This window comes from Meles meles, chromosome 1 (assembly GCF_922984935.1).
Source record: "Meles meles chromosome 1, mMelMel3.1 paternal haplotype, whole genome shotgun sequence".
NCBI lineage: Eukaryota > Metazoa > Chordata > Mammalia > Carnivora > Mustelidae > Meles > Meles meles.
The window spans coordinates 206,191,968-206,217,837 of NC_060066.1; the positions used below are offsets into that span (position 1 = coordinate 206,191,968).

At 52.6% G+C, this 25,870-nt stretch overlaps 1 protein-coding gene across 1 annotated transcript in view; it reads right to left on the bottom strand.

The window, feature by feature from the left end:
- Nucleotides 1-902: 902 nt before the first annotated feature.
- The window catches only part of FHAD1 (forkhead associated phosphopeptide binding domain 1), a 125,638-nt gene continuing 100,670 nt past the window's right edge, over nucleotides 903-25,870 (bottom strand). Inside the window, exons 23-34 of the mRNA XM_045979202.1 lie at nucleotides 25,189-25,273; nucleotides 24,536-24,642; nucleotides 22,592-22,751; nucleotides 21,261-21,393; nucleotides 17,876-18,005; nucleotides 16,896-17,020; nucleotides 14,227-14,319; nucleotides 13,575-13,795; nucleotides 12,883-13,048; nucleotides 8,196-8,276; nucleotides 5,613-5,666; nucleotides 903-1,419 (exon numbers count right to left, since the gene is read on the bottom strand). Coding sequence (XP_045835158.1) covers nucleotides 1,303-1,419; nucleotides 5,613-5,666; nucleotides 8,196-8,276; nucleotides 12,883-13,048; nucleotides 13,575-13,795; nucleotides 14,227-14,319; nucleotides 16,896-17,020; nucleotides 17,876-18,005; nucleotides 21,261-21,393; nucleotides 22,592-22,751; nucleotides 24,536-24,642; nucleotides 25,189-25,273 — 1,472 coding nt within the window. The 3' untranslated portion in view covers nucleotides 903-1,302. The remainder of the gene's footprint in view (nucleotides 1,420-5,612; nucleotides 5,667-8,195; nucleotides 8,277-12,882; nucleotides 13,049-13,574; nucleotides 13,796-14,226; nucleotides 14,320-16,895; nucleotides 17,021-17,875; nucleotides 18,006-21,260; nucleotides 21,394-22,591; nucleotides 22,752-24,535; nucleotides 24,643-25,188; nucleotides 25,274-25,870) is intronic.

Consider the following 25,870-nt stretch of genomic DNA (forward strand, 5'->3'; position numbering starts at 1 on the left):
GACAGAGAGAGATCACAAGTAGGCAGAGAGGCAGGCAGAGAGAGAGAGAAGGAAGCAGGCTCCCTGCTGAGCAGAGAGCCCGATGCGGGGCTCGATCCCAGGACCCCGGGATCATGACCTGAGCCGAAGGCAGAGGCTTTAACCCACTGAGCCAGCCAGGTGCCCCCCTCAAGAATATTTTTAACGTCAGGTAATGCTCACTTTCCCCACTGACTTCAGATCTTAGCCCTGTGTAAAATGTACCTTCAATGAGATATCACATCAAGAACTTTTCCTATTTCCTTCTAGTTTTAATCAGTATAAAGAATCCATTTGGTTTTAAAATAGCAAAATAGGTTTATTGCGGCTTTTTAAAAATAAAAAAGAAACGATATTCATGACCTTTGGGTCTTCCTCCCATTTCGTTCGGCAGTCCTGGCCACACCAAAAAGGCAGGAAGTGGACAGGTGGACGGGGAGAGAGCAGAACATGGGAGCAAGGAGGAGGAGGGTCTCTACAAACATGGTGATGAAAGGGTGTGTCCACCTGGACAGCGTGTTCCCTTCCGGGACCGGGTACTTGGGTCTGCTCTCCTCGGGAGGCTGTCATTGCTCCCCTCGTGCAGCCAAACGGGCAGGAGGGGATGGGAGTCAGAAACTGGGTTCCAGACCCAGTTTTGAATTTCGTAGCTGCCTGATTTTAGACACGCAGTTTAACCTCTCTGGGTCTTATCTTCCTCCTCTGTAAAGTGGGGATCAGAATACTATTAATGTCCCAGGGTTTGGGGGAGGATTAGGCGAGAAGCATTTTGAAGACTGCAGAGTGCCACATAAATGTCAGTCATTATTACGGAAGCAGTAAGAGGACTAGGTGTGCTAAATTTATTATAATAAACTTAGATATAAATGTGCTCTACCACGGCCTCGGCCTCGGCCTTGCCCGAGGTTGCCGTTCCGTCCGGCGGCCCCAGGACTCGTCTTGGGTTTTGCCAGTGGTGGGTTTCTCGCAGCTCCGCGGGGGTGGGTGTGTGGGTATGCCACAGCTCGGGTGTGACGCCACATCATCGTGTCTACCAAGCCTGGGAGCCTGGGCTTCAACCGTACATTCTTCATATGCCTGAGGATGTAAACATCCGTAAGTCAGTCTAAAAAGAACCCCTATCCCTGCATGCTCCGTGGTACAGCATCGTGCGAACACCAGTCTGGGGAGCAACATGCTAGGATAACATGAAAAAGTCCTATGAAAGCGGCTTAGAATTTTGACACGCGAGAGTCACACACGTGACTCACGGAGGATCACGCAGGGCCGGACGGGATGACGTTTCTAGTTCCTGTCGCCAGGCTTAGAAAACAGAAGGCTCTGGCTGGATTTGCTAGATGAGTCTCTCTTGGGCATTTCCCTCTCTTGGTCCATCTTTGGAGTGGCTTTTCTGGTTCCAACCTTTAATGAGCAAGAAGAAACAATTGTGGCAAGATCCCAAAATGGTCCACTCGGATGATTTTTCTTTTTTTACTCAAAATAAAATGTTTGCTGTAAAAAAAAAATTATATATATGTATAATTATAGAGAGAGAGGAGGAGGGAGGGGGGGAGAGAGAGAAAGATGCGTAAAAGAAGCTAAAACGATCCACAATGACCGTACCACCCAAAGGTAAGCACGCTGCCAGATACACAAATAAGTTTCCCTTTTTACATTTTTGTGCTTTTGAAAGCAGGCGCTTCTTTTGATGGGCGTATTCATTGTGTCGGAGTTTCTTTCTCCTGGAAAGCTCTTACTAAGGGCCGCGTGTCTTCCCTCTAGGCCTTTTCTGAGCACTGCCCCTCCTCCCGGCTGCCCCGCGTGCAATGCTGCCCCTGGTCTCAGTTGATTGGATGCTTGGCACGGGCTGTGCTTTGCAGATGATCGCGCCCAGGACTTGGGGTTACAAGCTCTGAGATGCTATTGGGTCCCTGCGCGGGTCCTTTAAATGGCGGGATGGTGAGGTCATCTCTTCCAGTGAGATCACTGGAGAGAGAAGAGATGAGCGGGTGCAGGGAGACCCAGAGAAGGAATATGGTGTGTGAGCTTGTGTGTGTGCGTGTGTGCGTGTGTGAGGGAACAGATGGATGCCTGGGACCTTGGGCTTACCAGTTCTCTTCAGTGGTGGGACCTCTTTCAATCCTTTGACCCAGGGGTTCCTGTACCCCCTATAAAAGCGTCCCTCCCTGTTTCCGAGCAGGTTTCCCTTAATTGCAACTCAAGAGTCTCCCTCTCACACATGTGCACGTACTGTTTGTGGGATCATAACTCACGTGTTTCTTTCCAGCCCGACTTCCTGCAAGTGTCTGACTCCAGTCACAAAGTCTCGTACCCCTGGGGGTACCCCTGGGAGGGGGTGGAGAGGGCTAGTGGGTTGTCAAGTTTGAGCTCAGCCACTTACTGCATGACTCTTAGTTTCCTCATCTGTCAAACAGGGACCAGAATATCCATCCTGACTTCCTCAGGGGCCCAGAGAAGATTCTGGGTGGATTTTATTTTATTTATTTTTTTAAAAAGATTTTATTTATTTGTGTGAGAGAGAGAGATAGGAAGCACAAGCAAGGGCAGCGGCAGGCAGAGGGGGAAGCAGGCTCCTCACTGAGCAAGAAGCCCAATGCGGGGCTCGATCCCAGGACCCCGGGATCATGACCTGAACCCAAGGCAGACACTTAACGGACTGAGCCTCCCAGGCCTCCCTCTGTGTGGATTTTATTTATTTATTTATTTTTTTTTTAAAGCATTTTTTTTTTTTTTAAAGATTTTTTATTTACTTATTTGACAGAGAGAGATCACAAGTAGGCAGAGAGGCAGGCAGAGAGACAGAGGGAAGCAGGCTTGCTGCTGAGCAGAGAGCCCGATGCGGGACTCGATCCCAGGACCCTGAGATCATGACCTGAGCCGAAGGCAGCGGCTTTAACCACTGAGCCACCCAGGCGCCCCTCTCTGGGTGGATTTTAAAGGAAGGGACTGCCAGGACCATCTCTTGAGCCCTTTTCACTCAGGAGGTATAAAAATCACCTTCTGAAGCCTGCCAGCCGCTGACAGGGGGCCTTGAATGTGCTTTGAGACTGTATCCTAAGCATTTCAGGGTGAACCTACGAGCCTACAAAATAAATCTTGGTTGGAGTGCCCAGTGAAAAGGAAAACAGACAGCGAAGGCCCCCAAACCTCCCCCAAACCACCTCTCCTTTATATCCCTTTTCATTTGATTTTCCATAAAGTGGCTCGCTATGGACGATTCCCAAATTCCAGTGCCCTGACCGGGGGAGAAGCCGGTCTTCAGAGCTGGAGCCAGGGGGTTGGTTAAAAATAAAGAGTACCCAGTCCCAACACCCTCAGCCCCCAGATCGGCCAGGAGCATGGGGTGGGGGTGGAGGTCACAGAGGGCAGACGGATGGCCTGGGAAGAGGAGGACACAGGGGCGTGTCAGGGGAAGGGCTGGGAAATCCCGCAGCACCCTCCCTGAACAGGGACCAAAGGTGAGTGCCATGCCTTAGGTTTCTGTGTCTGGGAACCACACGCCTCACCCTTGGAATGGAAGGGCGGGGATGGGGCGCCTGGGGGGCCCAGTCTCCGGTTGTGATCCCAGGGTCCTGGGATCGAGTTCCGCATTGGGACCCCCGCTCAGGGGGGAGTCTGCTTCTCCCTCTCCCTCTGCCCCTCCTCACCGCTCGTGCTCTCTCTGGCTCACTTTTTCTCTCTTGAATAAACAAATTAGATCTTCAAAAAAAAAAAAAAAAGGTCAGGGATAGAAACTGGGTCACTACATGGTGACACCCAGGTGGAAGTGAACTCAGGACACGCGGGAGAGGCCGCTTCCGGGGACTGCGAGGTCCAGAAAGGCCCCACCCAGCCTCAGGGCTTGGTTTAAGCCGCTGCTTCTGGGGAGGCCTCTCCTGGCCCCTGGACTGAGTGTGTCCTTGTGAAATTGGCTCCTGAGCGCAGGCAGCTGACCTTCGTTCCCAAAGCGTCGTATGCGATGATTAATTCACTACCGTATTTACTGGGGGAAAAAAATGCCCAACAATGGAAGCTAGAAAGGCCGGGGATTTTGTGTCTCTCCTTTGATTTAAGCCTGCATTGCTCCCCCTTGTTCTCATTATTGTCCCAAACTAAGGAGCCTCCCCAGACTCCCATTTCCTAGTTGCTCCCATCCCTATGAAATTTTGACAGATACGTGGGCTTTACACATTACAACAATTATTTTCGTCCTCTCGGGGGGAACCTGCCCCCACTGAGAATTCCTGATTGAACCCAACGCCTGGACAGTACCTACCATGTTGTAGGCGCTCAGTCAATATTCCTGGAATGAACGAGGGCTGGGACAGAACCTGCTTGTCCGCTCCTCCTTCCCCCTGCTGACGGTGGCCTGTGGCCTGGACTAGCGGCCAATAAATATAGTTTAACTACAAGTTGTCCTCTTCAGCATACAACACTCCCAAACCACTATAAACTCCTTTTAGCTGCCATAGAAATCAATATACAATCACTGAATGGCATTAGGAAGGACAGAAAACAGAAACCCAGAGCCTCTCACGGAGGGAGGAGGCTTGCCAGGCATAGAGACTCTTTTCCTGAGAGGGCAAGAGTGAAAGCAGATTTTACACGTCCTGTCTTTTCCAAGGGGCTCATGGCGACCGCTATCCTCTAAAGACTCCAGGGACACTGTAGAGGAAGGGGAGGCTCAAGCCGCACTGGGTCGGGACCACAAAGACCCTTCCGTACCGAGGAGATCCTAGTCACCGAACCTCTCAGCGGTTCCTTCCTGCTCCAGGCTCATCCCTACCGGTGGGTGGGTAAGTGGCAAACCTGTCGCTCATTCCCACCTGGCGGGCTGGCGAAGGTCTCGGAGCTCGGGGAGCCCTCGGGACCCCCTCTCCTCTCCACATCCTGCTCTGGGGGTCACCACCTTCCCGAATTAGAAAAAGGGTGTTGGTTGAGAAGAGGTTTTCTATTTTCCCTACATGTCCCTTACCTAGAATATCTTCGGGTTTTTTTTACTGATAATTTTGTAGTCTCAGAATTCTCGTGACCTTTTTATCAAACGCGAACGTGGCTCCTGCTTCTTATTTCCCTGCCGCGTGTTTGGCTCTCGAGCCTCCTGAGAGCTCACCTCCACTTTCTGCGACGTGGGAACGCGGTTGGGTCAGTTCCAGCTCTGAGGCTGGATTGTGAATGGCGGTGTTTCAACATGTTTCAAATTTCAGAGTCTTGATTCCCAGCTCTTAAAAAAAGAATGTTCTAGGGATCCTTCCTTGCAATTCAAGAGACAAGGTGCCCGAAATGTATCAGGCTTATTAACCCGAGGGTGATCACCTAAAGGAGGGGAGGCAGGGCTCACCTGGGTGTTCAGATCGGCAACGAGTTCCAGCTCTCTTATTTAGCTGTGTGGCTCTGGGCGAGTAACGAGAAGTCTCTGAGTTTCAGACACCTCCTTTGCTAATGCGGGACTAACACAATGCTTACCCCTAGTGCTGTTGTGAAGACTGAGAAGCGCTGGTGCCTGGCACGTACTAAATGCTCAGTGCGTAACAGCGGGTGTGTGTGGGGGGGTCTTATTGTCAACCTGGGTTTCCTGCTGAAGTCCTACTGCTTTCTTTCTCCTCCTAGCTCACCTGGGGACTTGAATTCTGCATCTTGTTCTTCACCGTCTCTACAAACATTCGTCTCTTGAACACAGAAAGAATATTGACAACGTTTAGCTTGTTTTCTTCTTTCCCTTCTGCATCAGAGGAAAGTGGTTCCCCCCGGCCCCCACTTTCAGATGTTGCCCATTTGGATGGACTGTTGGGCCTTCCTAGGATGGGGCGTGGGGTGAGCCTGTGCCTCTGAGGAAGGAGGCCCGGCTTTCCCGCTGCCACACCGTCCTGCTGGGGTCCTTAGGGATGTCTGTTCCAGATTCCAGAGGATTCTGAGAGGGGGAGCCTTGTCAAGCAAGGTTCCCTGGAGGATTACTGCTGTCCTCCCGGGGGACAAGTCAGCTTTGGGTAGTAGCAGAGCCTCCTGGATCAGGGGAGGGGCTGAAGACGTGGGTTTCTACTTAGGATCCCAGCGGCCTGGGCGTGAGGAAGCCGCAGTGGCTGACCTCCCTGTCAGGGGCTGCGGGCGCCTGCTGGGGAGTCAGCCTCCTGGCGAATCTGGAGCTCGCCCTTCCCCTGGGGTTTCATGACTGCTGCTGACCCTGGTCTCCGCAAGACCCTGCACCTCAGGACAGTTCGCTGAGAAAGGAGCGTGTCCTAGGCTCTGGGCACCCAACGGAGGGCGCGAGCTGGGGCCTCCCTCGCAGACTGACACCCAGCAGGTGATGGGGCAGGGGGTCGGAAGGGGGTGTCTCTCAGAGAGTCCTGAGCCCCGTGGAAGGCGCCCGCCAGACGCCTACAGGGGCAGGGGAACTAACAGCAGTGGGTGGAGTGAGCTGGGCGGGGCGGGCGGCAAACCCACAAGCCCAGGGCCTTTCTAAGGGGCCTGGAGATGGCGGCTGTGGGAGACTGTGGGCCTAGAAGCCCCAGATCTTCCAAGTTGCACAGAGAAGCCAGAAATCCAGAGCATTTGGTTAAAGTGCCCTAATTGGAAATGTTACTTAAAAAAAGACACCCCCCCTCCCCCAAAAAAGAAAACCCAAATGAAGCCAAATGAAACGCCTCTGTGGGCTGCCATTCTGTGACATCTGCTTCGGAGCCTGCCTCCTTGGCTTCCAGCGGGGGCTCCGTAATAGCGGCGGGCAGACTCGCCAGATGAAACACGGGGTGCCCCGTCAAACCTGACTTTCAGAGTGCAAAGGAATAATCTTTTTAGTCTAAGTATGTCTCATGAAATATTTGGGACATACTTATACTAAATAACTATTCGTTGTTTATCTGAAATTCCAGTTGAACTGGGCGTCCTGTTTTCTTGCCCCTAGATCTGGCACGTCTATGGGTATTCCCGAAAGTCATGGAGGAAGTGCGCCGGGAGGCCCCAGCTCGCCATCTTCTGGAGAGGGCATGGGTACTTGGAAGTCTCTTCCATTCCCAGAAAAAGGGTGCCAAGTTGCCCTTAAAGCAACCGTTTCAGAAGGTTGAGGGGCTGTATTTAACGGAGTCGCCCTCTGGCCTGCGGCCACTCAACATTTATCACAGGCTCCGCTGAGAGGAGCTAAGCTTAGAAGACTGTCCCCAACCAAACTCCCAGGTATCTGTAAAGCCGTAATTTTTAAACCAGCAGCCTCCCTTCCTTTTTTCCATCCCCACCCCCAGCAGAATGCTTTAGGCAGAATCCCATGAGGAACTTGGGCATATGAAGCAGATAAAGGGGAACGTTTCTGCGGGAAAGGAGAACAACGTGTATGTGTGTGGGGGGGTGGGGGATATTGAGAATCACTCTCTTCCACGGCACCCAGGGGCTCTAGGGAACCCCAGTTTGAGCACTGCTCCAAAATATTTTCCTTGGATTAAGTCTAGCCAGTGGATGGCTGGACACTGAAGGGCAGATCCTGGCCCCCTGGACACCTGCTTTTCCTGAACTCACTGGACTGTAAAGACATCAGTCTGTCTCAAGAACTGTCCTCAGACGTGGCCCAGCCAACAGTACCCCGTTCTTCTTAGAGATGTTGTTCCTTATATCACACACTGTCCTCTCTAGGGGAAAATCCAGTACTGTCCTTATTCTAAGAACGCTTCTGAGCATTGTCTCCAAGTAGCTCACGGACACTGCGAGCTCGGGGTCTGTGAACTCCCGCTCCCACTGGCTGCCAGAAAGCCCGGTCAAGTACGGCTTCCCCCTTGGCAGGTAAGAAGGTCGTTACAGTTGGCACCTTCCTCCTCACTCCTGGCTCTATTTTGGGCCCACTTTCCTCCCCTTCTGGCACCAGTTTATTTCATTCTAAGGGCAGGGGTTCCTGGGGCTCCCCACTCCTCTCTTCTTATGACCTGGCTCCAAGTCCCGGGGTCACTTAGCGCTTAGGGAGCTTGCTCCGCCAAAACCGCACTTGCCCTTCCCCGGGCCTTACCTCCACATAGTGGGCTGGAGGCCTGCCTGTGTCTCAGGTTCATTTGCTTGGACCGCAGGCAAGGGAGGGCCAGGTGGAGGGGGAAGGGGAGGGGGTGGAGGTGTGTGGGCGCTCCTGGCACAGCACAAGGGGCTTGTACCCCCCACCAGGTTCTACTCTGTGAACACGCCATATCTACCTGTCGCTGTGAGAGCAGAAGACCTCTCCATACCTGCCTCTCTTTCTCTTTGAAGGAACAGTTGCAAGGTGTTGACTCTTTTGCATTTCTCTGTTCGTGATCCTCTAAACGTTCCTGAGTGAAAACAGCAGGTGAGCAAGAGAGCGTTCAATGTGTCTGGTCCTGTTCCATTCTGGGATGCACCTCCGAGGTTTCTGGGAGACCCTGGGGCTCACTGGAGTTGGTGGGCAGGGGATGAAGGGCCGGGAGGGCCCTCACCCCCTATCCACCCGCAGTACCGCCCTAACCACGTTTTACTTTCTCGTCCTCGCGTGGGCCAAAGTGTACTGCCCCTACCCCTGCCTACCCCCGTCCCCACACTACGCGCGACCTACCGATTCCTAGTTCTTGGTCAAAAATCAAGCAAGTGACACTGAGCTAATCTGGGTCTTGAGCATGCCTGGGCCCAAGATGGTTTTGGAAGATTCGGATTTAAATAAGATAGCGATGACTTCGATGACGTACAGGCGCTCGTACTGAGTAGTTCTGTGTGCCAAGGACCTTGTATCCATTCTCCCCTTGAAGCGAACGCACTGAGCGGGGCGCCCCCTTTACTCCCACCTTCCAGATGGGAAACCGGAGCTAATTAAGCACAAGGAAGGTCCAGCCCCACCAACGTTGTGGCCACGCCCCTTGGCCAGGATCTAATTGGCTGGAGGCTTGATTGGCAGGAGAACTGAGGAGCTTCCCCAGCCAGACTCGAACCTTTCTCACACTTGAAGCCCTAATAAAGGGCCTGGAAGGGGAGTGCGTGCTTCCAAATGGCAACTTCCGTGCATTTAAAAATCACCTCTTGAAAATTCCAGTTTTAACCCATTCATAAAAAGGATCTGAGCTCTTCTTGGCCGTAGCCCTGACTGTATTCACCAGCCTTAAAGGAGCTTTGCAGAAGAGCCGCTGGCTCCAGGCGGCCCGGGAGAGCGCCTTGGGGTCTGTGGCCGGTGTCCGGGGCAGGAAGCTCTTGGACAGAAATGCAGGCCTCTCCCCACCCGTCCGAAGTTGTCCTTTCTCTCCCCCATAGTAACCATGCTTGCTAGGCACCGGGATCTGTCGACATTATGCACTTAACCCTCTCCGTCCGGTTGTTACCGTTTTTGGCGGTGGTTGTCCGGGACTCTGAGATCCAAGGGTCACTCGAGGCCGGAGGTGGGGCTTAAACCCTCTTTGTCGGACTCCAGAGGCTGCCTCTGAACCGAGAGTCACATCTGCCTTATCTAGTGATGTGGGAAGTGGATGAGACTGAGCACCGCCCGGGCCACTGTCATTGTGCCCCTGTCGCATGGAGGGAGCTCGAGTTCAGAGTGGATGAACGCAAGGTTCTCTGGGAATGCCCAGAATGGAAGCTTTCATATCAAGGCTCATGGTCACAGCCAAAGGTATGAGCATGGAAGTATGATTCCAGGAAGTTCAGCTTGGTGAAGAGATGTTCAAACATCCAACTAGAAAGTACATCTTACTTTTTAAAACTTTTTTTTTGGGGGGGGGGGGTACTGGTTTGGAGCTCAAAGGGAGTAATTTCATTACCTAGTGGTTCAACCACTGCTTCTCTATGAATAGATGAACTTTTACCATGAGACTGTGAACATTCAGGGTCCTTGTGAAAATGTTAGGCATAAAACTTAAAACAAAAAGGAATCCCATTTTCCTTGAACTTCCATTTGAAGGACGGCTATACTCCTTGGCAGGAACTGTGGCCAAGACAGACGTATACAAGTTCCCTTTAGAATCCAGCAAACCTTCAAAATTTAAGGGTTTTTATTTCCCGACAAACAGGAATTTCTGACAACGTATAAATAACAAACCTTAAGTGCGAACTCAAGTCCTGGACTGAAAACCACAGGAAAGATGGTGAGTGGAGGATGAAGGGAGGGAGGCTCCTAGAAAGGGAGGTGCAGAGAGCACCAGGTGTGGAGAAGCAGACTGGAGTTGGGGAGGGCATGTGGGGGAGCTAGTCCCCTTTCTGCTGCGGGGCAGCGAGTTGACGCTGCTCTTTGCCAGCCTCTCTGAATGGGCGGCCGGGCGCCAGCATCCCTCGAAGGGTCCACGGGAGAGAGGAAGCGTGCAGCGTGGGGCAGGTGCCTGCCACTCGGGAAGTGCTAGTGAACGGTGCCATCAGCGCGGCCGTGATTGAGGCTATAGTTTTCTATAACCTTTCCCTAAATTGTGAAGTCCCTGAATTTGAATGTTCCCAGCTCCAGCTCTTCTGGGGACACAGAGGCAGGTTCGACTCGGCCGTCTTAGACCCTCCCGCACAGAAGGATGTCTAGTGTCCAACAGGCTGGCAAGGCCCTTGCATTGTGTATGAATGAGGCAGCTCATGAATAATGCATGGAGAGCCTGATTATGTAAATCCTCAGGTTTCCTTACATTTTTAGCCAGCACATGACAATGGCCTTTTTTGGGCCCTTTGCTGCCCCATTCTGTGGTCTGGTGTTTCGGCTTTGGGGACTAGCCTGCCAAGTCCTGGGGAGGACCGGGATGGGGGGGGATCTGAGGGAGGGGTGACCTCTCCAGAGGGCACATCAAAGGAAAAGTCAGAGCTCTGTCACTGGCCCAGCTCTCCCTGACTTTGCGTGGTGTGAAAGGAAATTGTCCTTCGCCTGAGGCCTGTGATGTTTAATTCAGAGCCATGGATGCGAGAAACCCCGCATCTGGGGCTCCCTCAGAGAAGGGTGGCTGCTTTCATTTCCAGGGCTACAGGCCAGGGAGCCTGTTGTCTGGAGGGTTTGCAGGATGGAGGAGGGCAGCTTCCTGCAAGGAACTGATCTAACTGGCGCCTCCCGGTTGGGGAGGAGGGGGTCCTTCTAGAGCCTTCTGCAGCTTGGCCTCCTAGAGCTTATGCAGGCAACGCACACACAAACAGGCACACATGCAAACGCACATACGAACATACACACAGAAACACATGCAGCGCATACGCATGCACACTTCTATACTCTTGCACACACGCCAGCACGCATGCACAAATACACAGCCCTGAGTCAGGAACGTGAACATTTACAAGAAGAATGGAGAGAGGCCAGCAGAGAACACAGGAACTAGGGTCAGAGGTCCCGGGGCCGGGTCTAGCTCCGCTTACCAGCTACAGTGAGAACTTGGGCAAGTCTCTTAACTTTCCGAGGCTCAGTTTCCTCATCTGTAAAAGCGGGTTCATCATAGCAACCTGGCCAAGCTATCGCGGCATTAGTAACCCCGACTGGGGCTGCAAGGCGCAGGGGGCGCCCGGTGCCTTTGGATGGTCATGAGATGGCAGTTGTGGTAATTTTCCTTGTTTGCCTGGTCTTAGCCTTGAGATCTGCTCTATCTCTGGCAAGAGTTAAGAATGAGGGAGAGTCTGGCTGGGAAATGGGTGTAGGAGTGAGGGCTCCTGGGTGTAACCTGCAGAGAAGACAGGAGAGCCACTCTGCCGACCACCGGGCCGGCCCAGGTCTGCTGGGGCACTTCCAAAGCGTTTGTTTGGGTGCGGGTCATGGTGCCTGGTTGTCAGTTGCGACTCTCCTGGGTCTGAGGCACAGCCTGCCCCGGCCACCACACGTGCAGGCCTCTGGCCATGTGGAGGATAGCAGCGTCCATGTGCCGGGGCCAGGCCCTGGGCTGATGCTTTCGAGGCAGCACAAGTGTCCCTCAGCTTCTGAAACCACATGGCCCGTGAGTTCACACTGCAAGAGCTTGGACAGGGAGGGTGCCTGCCTCGTGAGCAGTCTTCCCAACAACCCTGCAAGGCAGGTGCCCTCAGCTCCAATTCCCGGTGAGGAAGCAAGGCTCAGAGAGGCGACTGGATTTGCACCAGGCCACAGGGTTAGCGAGTGGGGGGATCTGAACCCAGGACTGACTCCTGTGCCCTGTGACAGAGGAGGTAACAAGGCGAGGGGGGAGGGGGCTTTGGGCTGGATCACCAGCCTGAGTCTGGAATCTTGGTTTCTCAAGGCGATGTTTCTACCCAGTTCATGCTGCGAGACAGATCTCTCCTCCTCCTGTCTTTCCTCCGGGGTTCCCAGAGCCCGGAACGCACACCCGCCCATGCCTCTGGTACACACACTCCGACTCTCCTTTGCAACTCGGTGTAGGTGTTGCCACTTGGAAAGCACGCGCGGAGTGCTCTGGGCTGGCTGGGCGCCTGCCTCTGGGTGCCGTAGCCTGAGCACCCGATAGGCAGGGACTTTAAGTCCTTAAATCATCCTGAAGTCAGCTCTTTAGCGGTCTGTTCTGCACTAAAGGATCCGGTCTCCAGGACATCCATCCATCATCCGCCCACCCTGCATCCATCCATCCGATATTTACTGGAGGCCACCTACGTTCCCAGCACTCAGAACAGTGAACCCAAATCTTAATTCACAGATCTCTTGTTCATCTATGTATCCCTACCACCTGGAAGAACCTGAGAATTCAAACAATAGCTACGATTTAAAAAGATACCGATGAGCTAGACTGAGTTGCAGAGAGGTTGAGGAACCCACCTGGGATGACACAGTAAGTGTGGAGCTGGGATCTGACGCTGGGATCTGACGCTGGGATCTGACGCTAGGTGCGTCTGAGATGCTAAAGCCATTCTGTCCTCTCCCTTTGCCTCCGTAGATGTGTTCCGTGCTGCCCGCACCCCCTGGGCCCTCTCTTCGCTGTTTCTAAAGGGAGCCAAGGGGCCGCAGCCTCCGAGGTTCTGCCCCAGGCCAGGAGCCCTCACCTTCTGCTGCCGGATGGCCCTGTTGATCCGCTTCTCCTGGTGCAGCTGGTGCTCCGTGCGCTCCAGGGCCTCCTTCAGCAGAGCCTTCTCCTCCACCTCCTTGTAGATGCTGTCCTCCAGCTTCGCCATCTGCGACTGGTACATCTGCATGGACGCTTTGCTCTGCCTGAGCGCACGGGACAGACACAGTTGGTTTCCCCCTCCTCGTTCTCAACCGTGTCCCCAACCTGGGAGGGTCTCAGAACGCTTCTGTCTGCGGCTGACTTGGTGGCTTATGGCGAGCAGATGTGGGGCGTAGAGAGTAGAATAAATAGCCCACTGGGTACCTAGTGTAGCGGGAGGGTATGCTGTCAGACCCGCCCCCCAATTTCCCAGGGAGGGCACAGGGGAACTGCGGCCACTGGAATAGGGCGAGCTGTGGAAAGTATGGAAGGGGAGCCCTAAGTCGAGATTCATAAGAGGTGCAGCTCGTTCGTGGCGAGACAGACAGAACGAACACTGAGCACCTTGGCCGCTGCTTTCTCACGGACAGACTTGCCTCTGTCGGGCCCTAGTCATCGCCCCCTGCAGCGAAGAGCCTCTGCTCCTCTCCCCCAAGTCCTCTGCCTGCCCCGGACCTGTGTCTGTCCCTGCCTTGAGGTTCAGCCGTGAGAACGGACAGCTGGCCCTTTCTGTGAGGTCACCGGCAGTACCTGAGTTGTTCAATGTCTTTCTCGTATCCTCTCAAAAGCTCCTCTTTTCTCTCCAGCCGGTTCTTGAGCTGGGTGATCTTATCGAACACCAGATCGAGGTCCCTTTGTCGGAGCTGGTTGACTCTCTCTCTCTCTTTGGCGGAGAGATATTTCATGGATACGTGACCGGACATGTCCTTGATGTTCATCAGACTCCCGAGTGTCTTGCTCATGTCCATGTACTGTAAGGAAAGCGTTGGCTGGTAAGGGGCCTGGCCCAAGGCTGCTGGTGGCTGCTTTGAGGAAGCCAACACCTAATTCTGTGTTGTTCGTTCTCTACAATTGCCGAGAACACAGCTGTGCTTGGAAGCCAGAGCCGCTGGGTTTTGCAGTAGGACTTTCATTTACTCCACATCCCTTTACTCTATGCCTTTTTGAGAACCAGGAGGAAAAGTGATAGCAGGCATAAACATTCATTCTAACTGCCTAGTTTTTCAAGGAATTGGACAATGCCATGTCTGACCCATGCTGGGAGAGTGGATGGGTCTCACGGAGCTATTATTACAACTAAATACACGTGTGAGGTTGCTGTTTACTTATACTCTCCGGAGGTTAACGGTGACTGCGGGGGACCCAGCTTGGGATGGGAGGGGACGGTGCTGTAGGTACTTACCAGCTTTTCACTGAGATCTAAAGCCTCAGCCACATCCATTTTCCCTGACTTTTCCATGGGCGGGATGCCTGAGTTGGCAAGGCCATTCTGAGGCTGAAATGAGAAAGAGGTGAAAACTCTCTTGGCAAGCCACTGTGAAGGTCTCCATCCTGGAGCTAAAACACCGTGGTTACCAAAGAATGACTCGAGAGAGCTGATTTTCCTTTCACTTCCTGACCAGCCCGTCTGATTCCTCTGTGAACTGCTTTCTGGTAACTGTGCTCTCACCCTTCAGAGCGGGAGTCTCACTTGCCTTGTTCTCTAGTTACTTACTGTCTGTCTTCCCTCTGGACCAGCGGCTCTCAGTCAAGGGCGATTACGTCCACACTCCCCTGCATGCCCCAGGACCTCTGTCAATGCTGGGATGCATTTTGGTTGTTGCAACTTGAGGTGGGGAGTGCTACTGGCATCCAGAGGGTGGAGGGCGAGGATGCTGCTAACCATCCCACAGTACCTAGGATGGCCTCCCAAACAAAGAATTTACCTGCCCCCAAATACCCATAGTGCTCAGGTTGAGAAACCCTAGTCTGGAAGACAAGCTTCATAAAAACGGAGGTCGTGTTACTCTTTGCTCACTATTCCATTTCTTGTGCCCAGCATGGAACCTGACACAGAGTGGCAGAGAAAGTAGCTTTCCTCCTTTTATTAAAGGAATCGCATTTTTTAGGCAACAGAAACTACACTGTCACCAAATTTGGCCAAACCTTCTCCCAGTGCTGAAAGCTGCTGGGCGAGCACCCCTTCAGACCCACTCCAGAAACAGTGCCCAATGGTGTTCCCAGCTGTGCGCTCATGACCACCCTCTCAGCCAGCTGGCTGCTGAAAGTCTCTACTGCCTGGACGGAAAAGCCACCAGACAGATCAGGGAGTCTGAAGGACCACAAATAGCTATAATAAATCTCCCTAAAAAGCAAACTGGGTTTTGAGAGCTCGCCTCGAGCATCTCTTGGCCCGCAGCATTGGCTGGCACTCCACTGTAAACCTCTGAGATGAAAAAAACCCGACTACAAAAATGCAAAGGCTCAGAAAGTGATTATGATAGACAAGCATGGGCGTGGGCTATTTGTCTCTATGTCTGTAGCGCTGAGCATGAAGGAGGGGATTTGACAATGACAGAGCCTGAACTGCCGCTCAGCATCTCCAGCCCTGGGCGCTGTCCTCTGTACCCCGCTCCAGGGTCCCCTTCTTTTCCTGATGGTCACCTAAGGCAGAGTCTGATCTACAAGGTTCGATCACACAGTCCCCATGCCCTTCTCTGCAGACTAGCAGGGAGCTAGACACAGGCCTGGGTTCATCAGTCATTATGCTGTGACCTTGGGTGACATACTTGGCTGCCTGAAGTCTGAACTTTTCTTATCTGTAGAATGGGCATCATGATAGTAACTCCAACACAAGGCTCTTGGGAGGACCGAATAATAAATGATGGCTTAGCCCAGATGTCAGCGAGCCCTCCTCCTACTCCTTCTCTTCTTTTAATTTCCATTTTTGGCAACCTTGGAGGATTGAGGTCTTCTGAGCGGGTTGGGGGCTCTCCTGCTCTGTGGTGTTGCTCGCGGCATAGGGTCAGTGCTAGGCGGGAAGGTAAATCTTGGAAGCAGGTCAGGATATGAGAGCCCGCTGAGCTCCCGCCTAGAGACTGCCCCTCTACTTCCTACCGCAGAGAAGGAGAGCTTATCCAGAAAGCCAACACATTCCTGAAGACCCACACCCCTAGCAAGTGTCTGGAGAGACTGCAGGGGAATGTTAGTACAGCGAAGGATGACTTTGTTAGGGCTTCTGAAAGCCCCTGCCTGGTTTAGCTGCCGCTGTGGCAGGAAGCCACGCCCAGCAGGTTCTGTGATTGACACTGACCCAAGCTGTCCATTGTCGAGTGTCAATCAGGCGCCCATCAAATACCCATTTAAGGTACAGGGCACCTTCAACATAACAGTCAAATCACTTCTGAAAATCCTAGCAAATAAAACTATTTCCCTTAAGAGAGGAAGCTTTTCTTGAGGGACACTATCTAAATACCATTAAACAATCCTAACAGCTATCACTTAATAAGTGTTTGCTGTGAGCCGGACGTGGGGATAAGCACTTAACCCAGCCACCTCTAGGTTCTCACCAGTTCGCAGCTGGGAAGGGGAGGCCCAGGAAGGCTAGGAGCCCGCCCGAGGTCATGCAGGTGGCCGGGCTGGCATTCTGACACGGGTCCCTCTGTCTCTAGAATTTGTGTCCTCTTAATCAACCCTCCTGCTACTCTTTATGTGTTCATGCTTCTTGGTTTGCTGTGAAAAGCAAACTTCAGGCAAACTCATGGCACAATGTTAAAAATCAACCTGTTGAGTATTTCCTGCCGGACATATCTAACACATCACGTGGAAAGGAGGGCCCGCCAGACACTGCTCCGGCCCTCTGTCTGTGCAATGATTTAACACGCTGGGCACGAATGGAAAGCAACCTCTCTGTTCAGACCTGGGGCTGCTGCTTCAGCAAAGCCCCGAGCAGGCGGTGCAGACGCTGGGCTCCCAGGGAGGCCTGGCCCCGAACCACTGATGTGCGCGGCCGTGCCAGGGCACCCGGCTAGCGTCTGCCCTCACGCCCACCCTCTCCACGTGTCACTGCAGAGAGAAACGTTCTTTGGTTACCGCTGCGATCTCTATTCTTGAGAAAGTTGGCATATCAGGTTTTGCGTCCAATAATTTCTGGACATTTTTTTCCATTCTGACCGTCTTTAAGTCTAGATAGGATTCAATCAGCGGGTCCTTATGATCTATAAAATAAATAATTGAGAGTCAAAACAAAGGGTCAGGAAGAAGTTATTGCATGTAATAATCACAGCTGCTGGGGCGCCTGGGTGGCTCAGTGGGTTAAGCTTCTGACTTCAGCTCACGTCATGATCAGGGTCCTGGGATCGAGCCCCATGCTGGGGGGGGGGTCCCCGCTCAGCAGGGAGTCTGCTGCTCCCTTTCCCTCTGCCTCTCCCCTCACCCCAGTTCATACGCCCCACCCCTCTTAAATAAATAAAATCTTAAGAAAAAAGTCACAGATGCTGTTTACTGGACCTTCCTGCAGGCCAGCGCTGATCTCCACCACCCTCCCTTGGCAGGTGAGAAATAGGCCTGGACAGGGGAATGGCTTGTCCAAGGTCACACATAGCTAGTAGGCGGTTGGGCCTCTCAGGAGCCAGTGTCGAGACATGGAGGGTGAACTCTCAGCCACAGGAACAAGGATGGAACTTGAACCCCGGCTTCTTGGTCCTAGCCCAGCAGCAGGTGCAGTGTCTTGAGAATGCCATCCCTTCTAAACGGAGTATTCTAGGAGGTTCCCCAAGGCTGATCCTTGCACTGTTAGTCCATGACAAAGTTCCCACCAGGCCACAGCGAAATAAGAAAAAGGACAATGTAGTGAGTTTTTCATGAAATCCCATTTATTTAAGATCAAGGCTTGCCCTTGACTCTGAGATCATGCCTGCCATCTTTCCTTGTATTACAACGTCCTTTCAGTTATGAAGTGATGGGATAGAAGACGGTGGTCCTGGCCAGGTGTCAGTGCCCAGAGTGACCTCTAGAGCCTGGGGCTCAGGGATCTGAGCAGGGAGAGGGAGACCAGCAGGGAGAGCACTTACTTGATGAGCAGGCCTTCTCGAGCTCCTTAATTCGTGCACGCAGTTCAGACAAGGCCTTTTTCTGATGCTGAATGATTTCCTCATGTCGGGACCCTTTGCACTTGGCCCCTAGATCACTGAAGGATTGTTCCTGTAGCCAGAATGGTGCAGAGGACAGCTTTGTTAGGGGTCAGAATCTCTCTCTCCCTTATATTCCAAGAAACACGTACAACTCATGACTAGCAGAGACCCTGTCACTTAGTACCTTGGAAGCTACTGTAAGAGGAGTCAGCGCAGAAGGAATTTAAATTTTTCATTTCAAATATAAAGTCACATCTAGGAAGATTTCCAACTCTCTTACCTACTTAGCGTATCTATGAATAAAACCCCTCTCTGAGTTCCCTCCCGGTGTTTTATATTTTCTTCTAATATTCTTCTAAGCTTGGGTTTCCATTTGTTGTCATTTGGGTCTTGTCTCAGAATAATCACGTCAAATTCTGCTCCAGGAGGGGCATTTTTAGATAAGAACACATGGTACTTTCTTCTTGACTGCCAACAAGGATGCTTCTTTAATATTTGCTAGGGGGAATTTGATAGATTGGCTCCCGGTTGGTCTGGATAAAGGAAGACCTTCCTTTGAGACTTCCGGAGGTTCTACTGTCCAGCAGAACTTTCCGGGATGAGGGGCGGGTTCCACTTCTTGCACTCTCCAATATGCCGGCCACCAGGCACAGAGCTAGCATAGAGCTCATGAAGGGCATAGACAAGGAGAGGTCTTCTCTATCTTTTAAGGGTCATGTCCACCTTTCAGATTTAGAAGAATGGAAGATTCCAACTTTGGGAAAAATTCCCAGACTCACAAAAATTTGCATACAAGGGTGTCTGGTGACTCGGTTGAGTGTCTGACTCTTGATTTTGGCTCAGGTCATGATCTCAGGGTCCTGGGACTGTGCCCTGCATCGGGATCCTCACTCAGTACGGAGTCTGCATGAGGATTCTCTCTTTTCCTCTCCCTCTGCCCCTCCCCGCTGCTCTCTCTCTCTCAAATACATATTTTAAAAATTTGCATACAGATTGTGGAGGTTCAGGGCCCCCTGAAGCCCAGTAATAGACTCTATGTGTCACATGGGCTCTGTGAGAGCCAAGTCTTTTGTCTCCATTGGAGACTGTGGTGTTCCCAGGGCCCACACTGTGCCCGAGCTTAGTAGATGGTTAGCAATTATGGAGCCTGAATGAAATGAGGTCAGAAACAGGAGTGGGAAGGAGCTTGTTCCAGCTTTCTGGCTGGGACCAGGGCTCAGCAGCAAAAAGAAGGGGGTGTTCCACCCGTGGCTGCATTCAGTAGGACCTCACTTGACCCCGACACTGTCTTCAACCTGCTGATAGTCTCTGTGGCTGGTCCACTCTTCTCGGGTTGATTCTACACTGACCCTGCTGTCTTTGAGGATGTATGTTTGCCCTGGAGTGTGTGTGTGTGTGTGTGTGTGTGTGTGTGTGTGTGTAAGAGTGAGGAGGGGAGGGGAGGGTCTACTGACCCGTGGGTGGGGCAGCCACAGCCCCGAGGCTCGGTGACGGCCTTTATTCTGTCTGTGGAGTATGCCTGAGCTTGATGTGACCCTTACTCATGGCTCTTCTGGGAATTTGTTTATTTAGAGAAGAAAATGGAGATTCTTTCTCATACAACTCTGAAGTCCTCTGACCCACTCTGGCTTAGGAAGCAGGAAGTGGCCTGAGTTTGGAAAGCCGATCTGAGAAAGAACAAATGCTTTTTTCCTTTTATCTTGCAGCCTCCCTCCCCCATCCTCTCCTGTTAATGCCGCCTCATAGGGAAACTATAATCTCGGCGTCCCGTGGACAGTCCGTTCTAGCAAACTCGTGCAGAGCTGGAGGGAGTCTGGTGTGAGCAGGAGCCCTCTGCAGCCTCCTCTGTGCCCAGCCCAGGGCCTGGCATACGGCAGACACTCAGTGGTTCTTGGACGAGTGAACAAGTATGGGCTGGGTCCTCCGCAGAGAGCTTGGGAATCCGACAGGTCTGAGGCAGGAGCGAGCCTCACTCCTGGCCCCGCAGAACGCAGGGCTCGAGACCACTGGGGCTGCTCTGAGCACCTTCAGCTTCTGTGAAGGTGCTCTGGGCAGTGATGGTGCCAAGGACAGCTGGCTGGGCTGCCGAGCCCTCTCATTCAAGCTGTGTGCGGCCCTGGCTCACTGCTGTTTGGCAGAGGAATGGCATCTTTGAGAAAGCAGGAAGGCAAGCTGACACATTTGGCCCTGTTTCCAAGTGAAAATCCAAAGCCCATTACTGAAATGCCCTGTTCTCCAGTTTCATAAAGCAAAGAGGAAAAGGATGTCCCTGGACTCCAGGAAAGCGGAGGCCTCGAGGAACCACTGCCCCCCGCAGTCAGCCTTCCTGGGACAACAGGAGGCATCACAGCCCCCGCTGCAGGGCAGAGTGGGAGGGCCACCTTCGGGGGCAGCGTGGTGAAGGCTGTTCTCACTCGGAGACACGCTCCCTGGGTTCCATGCAGTCGAGACATCCAGGTGTGCAAAGGCTTCTGGGCATGCACCCCGAGAGGAGCCACCGCAAGAGAGACATGGAGCAGAACTGGTACAGTTCTTTGGGAAGATAGAGATAGTCTGGCTCTATCATGCACAATTTGGGATGCGCTCTGGACCCAGCATTTTCACACCCGGGAATCTGTTCTACATACACACCCACAAGGACATTAGCTATAACAGCATGAGACACAGCATCATCAATGTCCATCAACGGGGAACCCGGCGTGGACAAGAGGGAATGCAGTGAAATTCTATGCACCCAATTAAAAGAACAGAATGGCTCTTTTATTCTTACTGAAGAAGATGGCTTTTATACAGTGTTCAGCGGGAAAAAAACAGGTTGCAGAATATACATGGCTTAATACCATTATTTTGCAAAAAGTTCCATTGAATAAACATGCTTATATAGGCTGTGTGTGTTTTGTGCATAAATAAAATTTATCTCTCTACAACCCCACGTGGTGGTGGCTGTCATGACTCCTACTTTCCCCGACAAGCCAGCCGGCATAAAATTACCTCCCTGGGGTTAGCGTTTCTGGGTGCAAGAGTCCCACCCAGGGATGGAACCCAGGCGGCCTGGAGCGGAGGCTGACCTTCGCACACTGCAGGGTCACGCCTGTGTGAGGAGGGTGGGCAGTCTTTGTGGGGAAAGGACTGCTGGTGCATCGGCTGAACTGCCGATAGCCATGACCTCCAGTGGCTGTGTGGGGGGGGGGGGGTACTACCGCTGTTAGGGTGTACATTTCCCATAAGTAAGCCACATTTTTGGAACTTAGAATGAAAATATTTTCAGAAGCAAAGACAGGCACCGTCAGGCTCTTTTTTAACGCCAGGCCCCAGCAGGGCTCACCTCTTGACTGCTCAGGAGAATCTCCGTGTGGACCGGTTCTATCTGCACTGAGATGTCACACATCTTGGCCGTGTTCCTGGGCTTCTGTTCCTTCTCCCTGTACAGCTGGATCCTGTGTTTCTCTTGGGAGGCCCTGGGGGAGAGAAGATGAGTCACTGGCCAGCAGAATGGCTGGCAGCCTGAGGTTCCAGGAACCACAAGTGACCTTTGGAACCACTGGCAGAACAGAAAAAGGAACTCCATTTGTATAGGTCACTGAAGCCTTCCGGTCTTCAAGTCCTCCTGCCCACAGATTTCTAGAGTACTTAAGTTTCAGGGGACTTCTGAAATCATGGCCAGGGCAGCAGACACCTGTCCACCCTTGTTCCCACAGTAAGTCTGCGGGTCACCTGCTGGGCATTTACTGGGGTATCTACTGTGTCTGTTCTTTCTAACACTCTAACCCTTCTATTTCTCATCACAGTCCTGTGAGCTGGGGGTTCTCCTTGCCTCATTTTACAGGCAAGGAAGCGACACAAGCAATTTGCCCGTGGTCATGGAGCTTGCACGGGAAGGTGGCTGGCTTTGAATCCGGGCAGCCTGTGTCTTTAACCACTATGTGAATCTGTCTTGGCCAGAAGCCATGAGGCATATGAACTACAGGGTAGTCACAAGATGTGGATTTTACTCAACCTTTCTTGGAGAAAACATTCCTCTTATGTCAAAATAAGGATAAGTTGTGGATGAAACGGCAAAGTCACATACAGTTTTTAGCCTAATCCATGGAATGACAATGAAATTTCACATTTATTTTAAGCTGACTTCTTTTACCCCAGTTTATACATTTGTTCAGTCAATATTTACAAAGTTCTATCCAGGCCTGCCAGGCACTGTGTGATTGCTAGGGAGTTAACAGCAGGCACGGTCTCTATGGGGGTCCTTGCAGGGAAGGCAGACAGCTAAACAGGCCACAGCAGCCTGGCTGTGTGAGAGTGTTGGAGTGTAGGGGCTGAGAGACCCCGGGCAGTGTAGGAGCCCGTGGCTGTGTTTGGTGAGGGTAAGTGATGACGGGCTCCCTGAAGAAGGGGCATTAAGCTGAGACCTGTCCTCTGGAATACTTGGCAGGAATGCTTGAGAGGCACAGAACTAAGCAAACTCTGTTTTAAATGATAAATGAAACACATGGCGTCCATCCGTCCATCCATCCGTCCGTCCATCCATCCATTCATCCCTTGATCCATCCATCCATCCATCCATCCCTTCAACATTTACCCAGTGACCTCCATGTGTGAGGCTCCCTGGGCACTCGGGGGTGTCTGGGCTCCCTACACCAGGAGGGCCTTCCCACACACCTGAGCGTCTCCTTGAGGACTTCCAGCTCCCTGTCCTTCCTTTCCACCAGGCCGGTCAGCTGCGCCATCTTTTCCCTGAGCGCTCTCAGCTCGCTGCTTTGCTGCTGGACCAGCGCCACGTTCCGTTCCAGTTCCATCTTCTGCTTTTCATTAAGCTCCCCTGGGAGAGAAGGAAAGCTGGTGTGGCGTGGTGGGGGGGGGGTGTCCTGCCTCCAGGCTTTGCCAGGACCATAGCCGATCGGCCAGGCCTACAAGAACCATGCGGTGGGTCCCCCCTCCAGGAATTCTCATGGTGGTGGGCGGCGTTAGTGACAGCCATGGGGATCTTCCTGCATCTTAGCAAACGACAGCAAATCTCTGCCTGACCCCGGCATTCCAGAAGCTGTCAGGGCCCTGCCTCTGCATCTGTGGCATTTCGGGGCTCCCTGGTTGACCTTCCGCTGTCTGCCTCCAGGTCTATTTGCCCAAGGGCATTCTTTCTATGGCCTCTGGGGTCTGCTGTGCTCCTGGGTCTGCCAGGTGCATCAGCCTCCACCTGAGACAGGTGAGACTGGAATTCACAACCCGGTTCCCTCACCCCTGCAGAATTCAGCTCCAGCTGCCCGCTCTGCCCCTGCCTGACAACACAGCTCTCTTTGCCTTCGTCCCTTTCCTGCCTCTGGTCCATTCCCACTGCTGCTAGTTCCCGGGATCACCTCTCACTTACACTGCCGGCAGGAGCAGCATGACTTCAGGGTCAGCCTCTGGCAAAACCCAAACAGAGACACCTGTGTCACCCCAAATTTTCACAGCAACCCTACAGGTGAGCTACTGGCCACGCCCCCACTTCCCAGAGGCAGAAACAGGCTTGGAGATGTAAAGGCACTTGCCGAAACTCGTGGGGCTAAAAAAAATAGCAGATCAGGAATCGGGTCCAATGTCTCCCAATTCTAGAACTGGACCCGCTAGCCTCTCTGCTCCACTTTCTCATGCTTTAGTATGAAAACAAGCACTCTTTGGGGAGCCTGGGTGGCTCAGTCGTTAATTGTCTGCCTTCGGCTTGGGTCATGATCCTGGGGTTCTGGGATCGAGTCCCGCATTGGGCTCCCTGCTCAGCGGGGAGCCTGCTTCTCCCTCTCTCGCTGTCTCTTTCTGTCAAATAAATAGATAAAATCTTAAAAAAAAAAAAAGAAAAAAAAGAAAACAATCACTCTTTGAAAAATTCAGCCATAAATGTCCTGGGGGCATTGAGAGTACAGCCATGGGGGAGCAAATACCGCTGAAGGTTTGGGGGTGCACAGGGGTTGAGATGGGGACAAGAGAAGTCTCCTCACCCTCCCTCGACTTCCCCAAACCGAGTTCTGTCTCCTGACTTCTGCCTGCCTGTGCCTTTTGGCTTGATGGAGGCTGGGATTGGGAAGGGGAAGATGGCTCTGAGAAACAAAAGAGGGGAGGCAGAAACAAAAGGACAGGGTTGGGTCGGGAGCAGAGAAAAAGAGCAAAGTGGAAATCTTCAGCTAGACTGGTTCGTGGTCTTTGGTCCCCAGTGTAGGTGGCTGCTTTGTCCAGCCAGCTCTAGGAAGCCGGCGTGTTGTGGGTGGTTTTATACCAGAGGAAGGGGAGGCGAGGAGAGGGTACCTTTTTCTAGGTCCCAGAGATGGGGGGTGCTGGGCTTTGTGCCCTCCCTCCCAGACTTTGCCTCCAGAGGCAAATCCTCTGAGGCAAAAGGGGATTTTTCCCAAAAAAGAAAGTTGCATTTCAACGCAGAGGTCTGAGCCCTCTGAGAATGGTCCCCGTGGCCCCCGATCAGGCATCTGTCTTGCTGACGGAGGTACAAATGCTCCAATGCTGTGACCACCCAGGAAAGCAGGTCAGCAGGATTCTTAACGCTAAGCTTTCTTAAGCCTGTTCTTTCCTTTCTCGAAGCAGGTCAGGAAGTCAAGAGAAGCAGGCAATCATACAAACCTCTCAGATCTGACATTCGGTTGTGAGCTTCTGTGAGGTTTTTCCTTAACTTCATGATGACCTCCTGCTGAGATAGGATTTCCTTCTGAGCGGTCAGCAGATCCCCTCTGAAACTCATAAAGACAGGCCAAGTCAGTTCACCTCAGGCCCTGGGATGTCCCTAATGCCTGGAAGGGGCCAGTTAGAATCGCAACGTGCTCCTCCTTCAGTGGGGGGCCTCGGGATACCAGTCCCAGCAAGGGGGAGAAGCACGCTCTTTAAAAATTCTCAAAGCAAAAATTCATTTCCATGTCAAAAAAAAAAAAAAAAATTACAGGGAGATAAGACAGAGGATCCCAGCTGGGTTCAGTCTGAGGCTGAGCAATGACAAATAGTGGCTTACTTCACAAGCGACTGAGTTAAGGTGCACCAAGGGGGATGTGACTTGCCCAGAGCCACACACCTGCAAGGGGCTGAGTTGGTGTCTGAACAAAGAGCCACCCAGATCTTTCCATGATACCATCGTGACCTTCTAGAGGATAGAGAAATTCAGATGACAGCGAGAAGACCCCCGACTCGACTCCTTTTTTTCAGGTTCCAAGGACGTGGCCAGAAGTGGGGGCCGGGGGCGGGTGGTCTCTGGCCCGGTGTGCACACACCCCTCAGGTACTCACATCAAGGTGTCACACACTTCGTCTTTGACACTGCTGTCCACTGGAGGCGTCGGTGGGGGTTCTCGCTGCATTACCTCCTCCTGGGCTGAATCAGAGGAGCCCGTGAGTGTCATTATAGTTTTCAAGCAACCACTGCTCTCCTTCCCTGGGGCTTATAAACACACCTGCGTCTCTTCCAACTTAGCCACCCTCCCTACACCCTGCCACCCTCTCTGCCTAATGAGTCCCACCATGGGTTCTGTGGGACAGGATGGGACCCCCTATGCATGAGCTCATGAAATCTTTCCAGCTACTCAATGAACAAGGGATCATGAACTCCACTTATAGGGGAGGAAAGGGGCATTGGAGGGACAGAACCTGGCAGTTCTGGGAAACTGAGTCTCGCTCCATGCCTGGGCCACCTGGGCCACCAGTCTTCCTCCTGGGTCACCTGTCGGGGCCATCATTTGATGAACAGCAGGGACCCTGCCTGTCCTGTCCATACGGAATCCCCAGTGCCTAGAATAAGCTTGGGACCTAACCGATGCTCAACAAAGAGTGACGAGTGAATGAAAGCATGAAGTGGGCCCCGCCAGCAGGACCATGGTTCTCAATCAGGGCTGAGTTTGCCCCCCTACCCCCAAGGGGACACCTGGCAATGTCTGCAGATGTTTCTGGTAGTCACACCGGGGTGGGGAGTGCT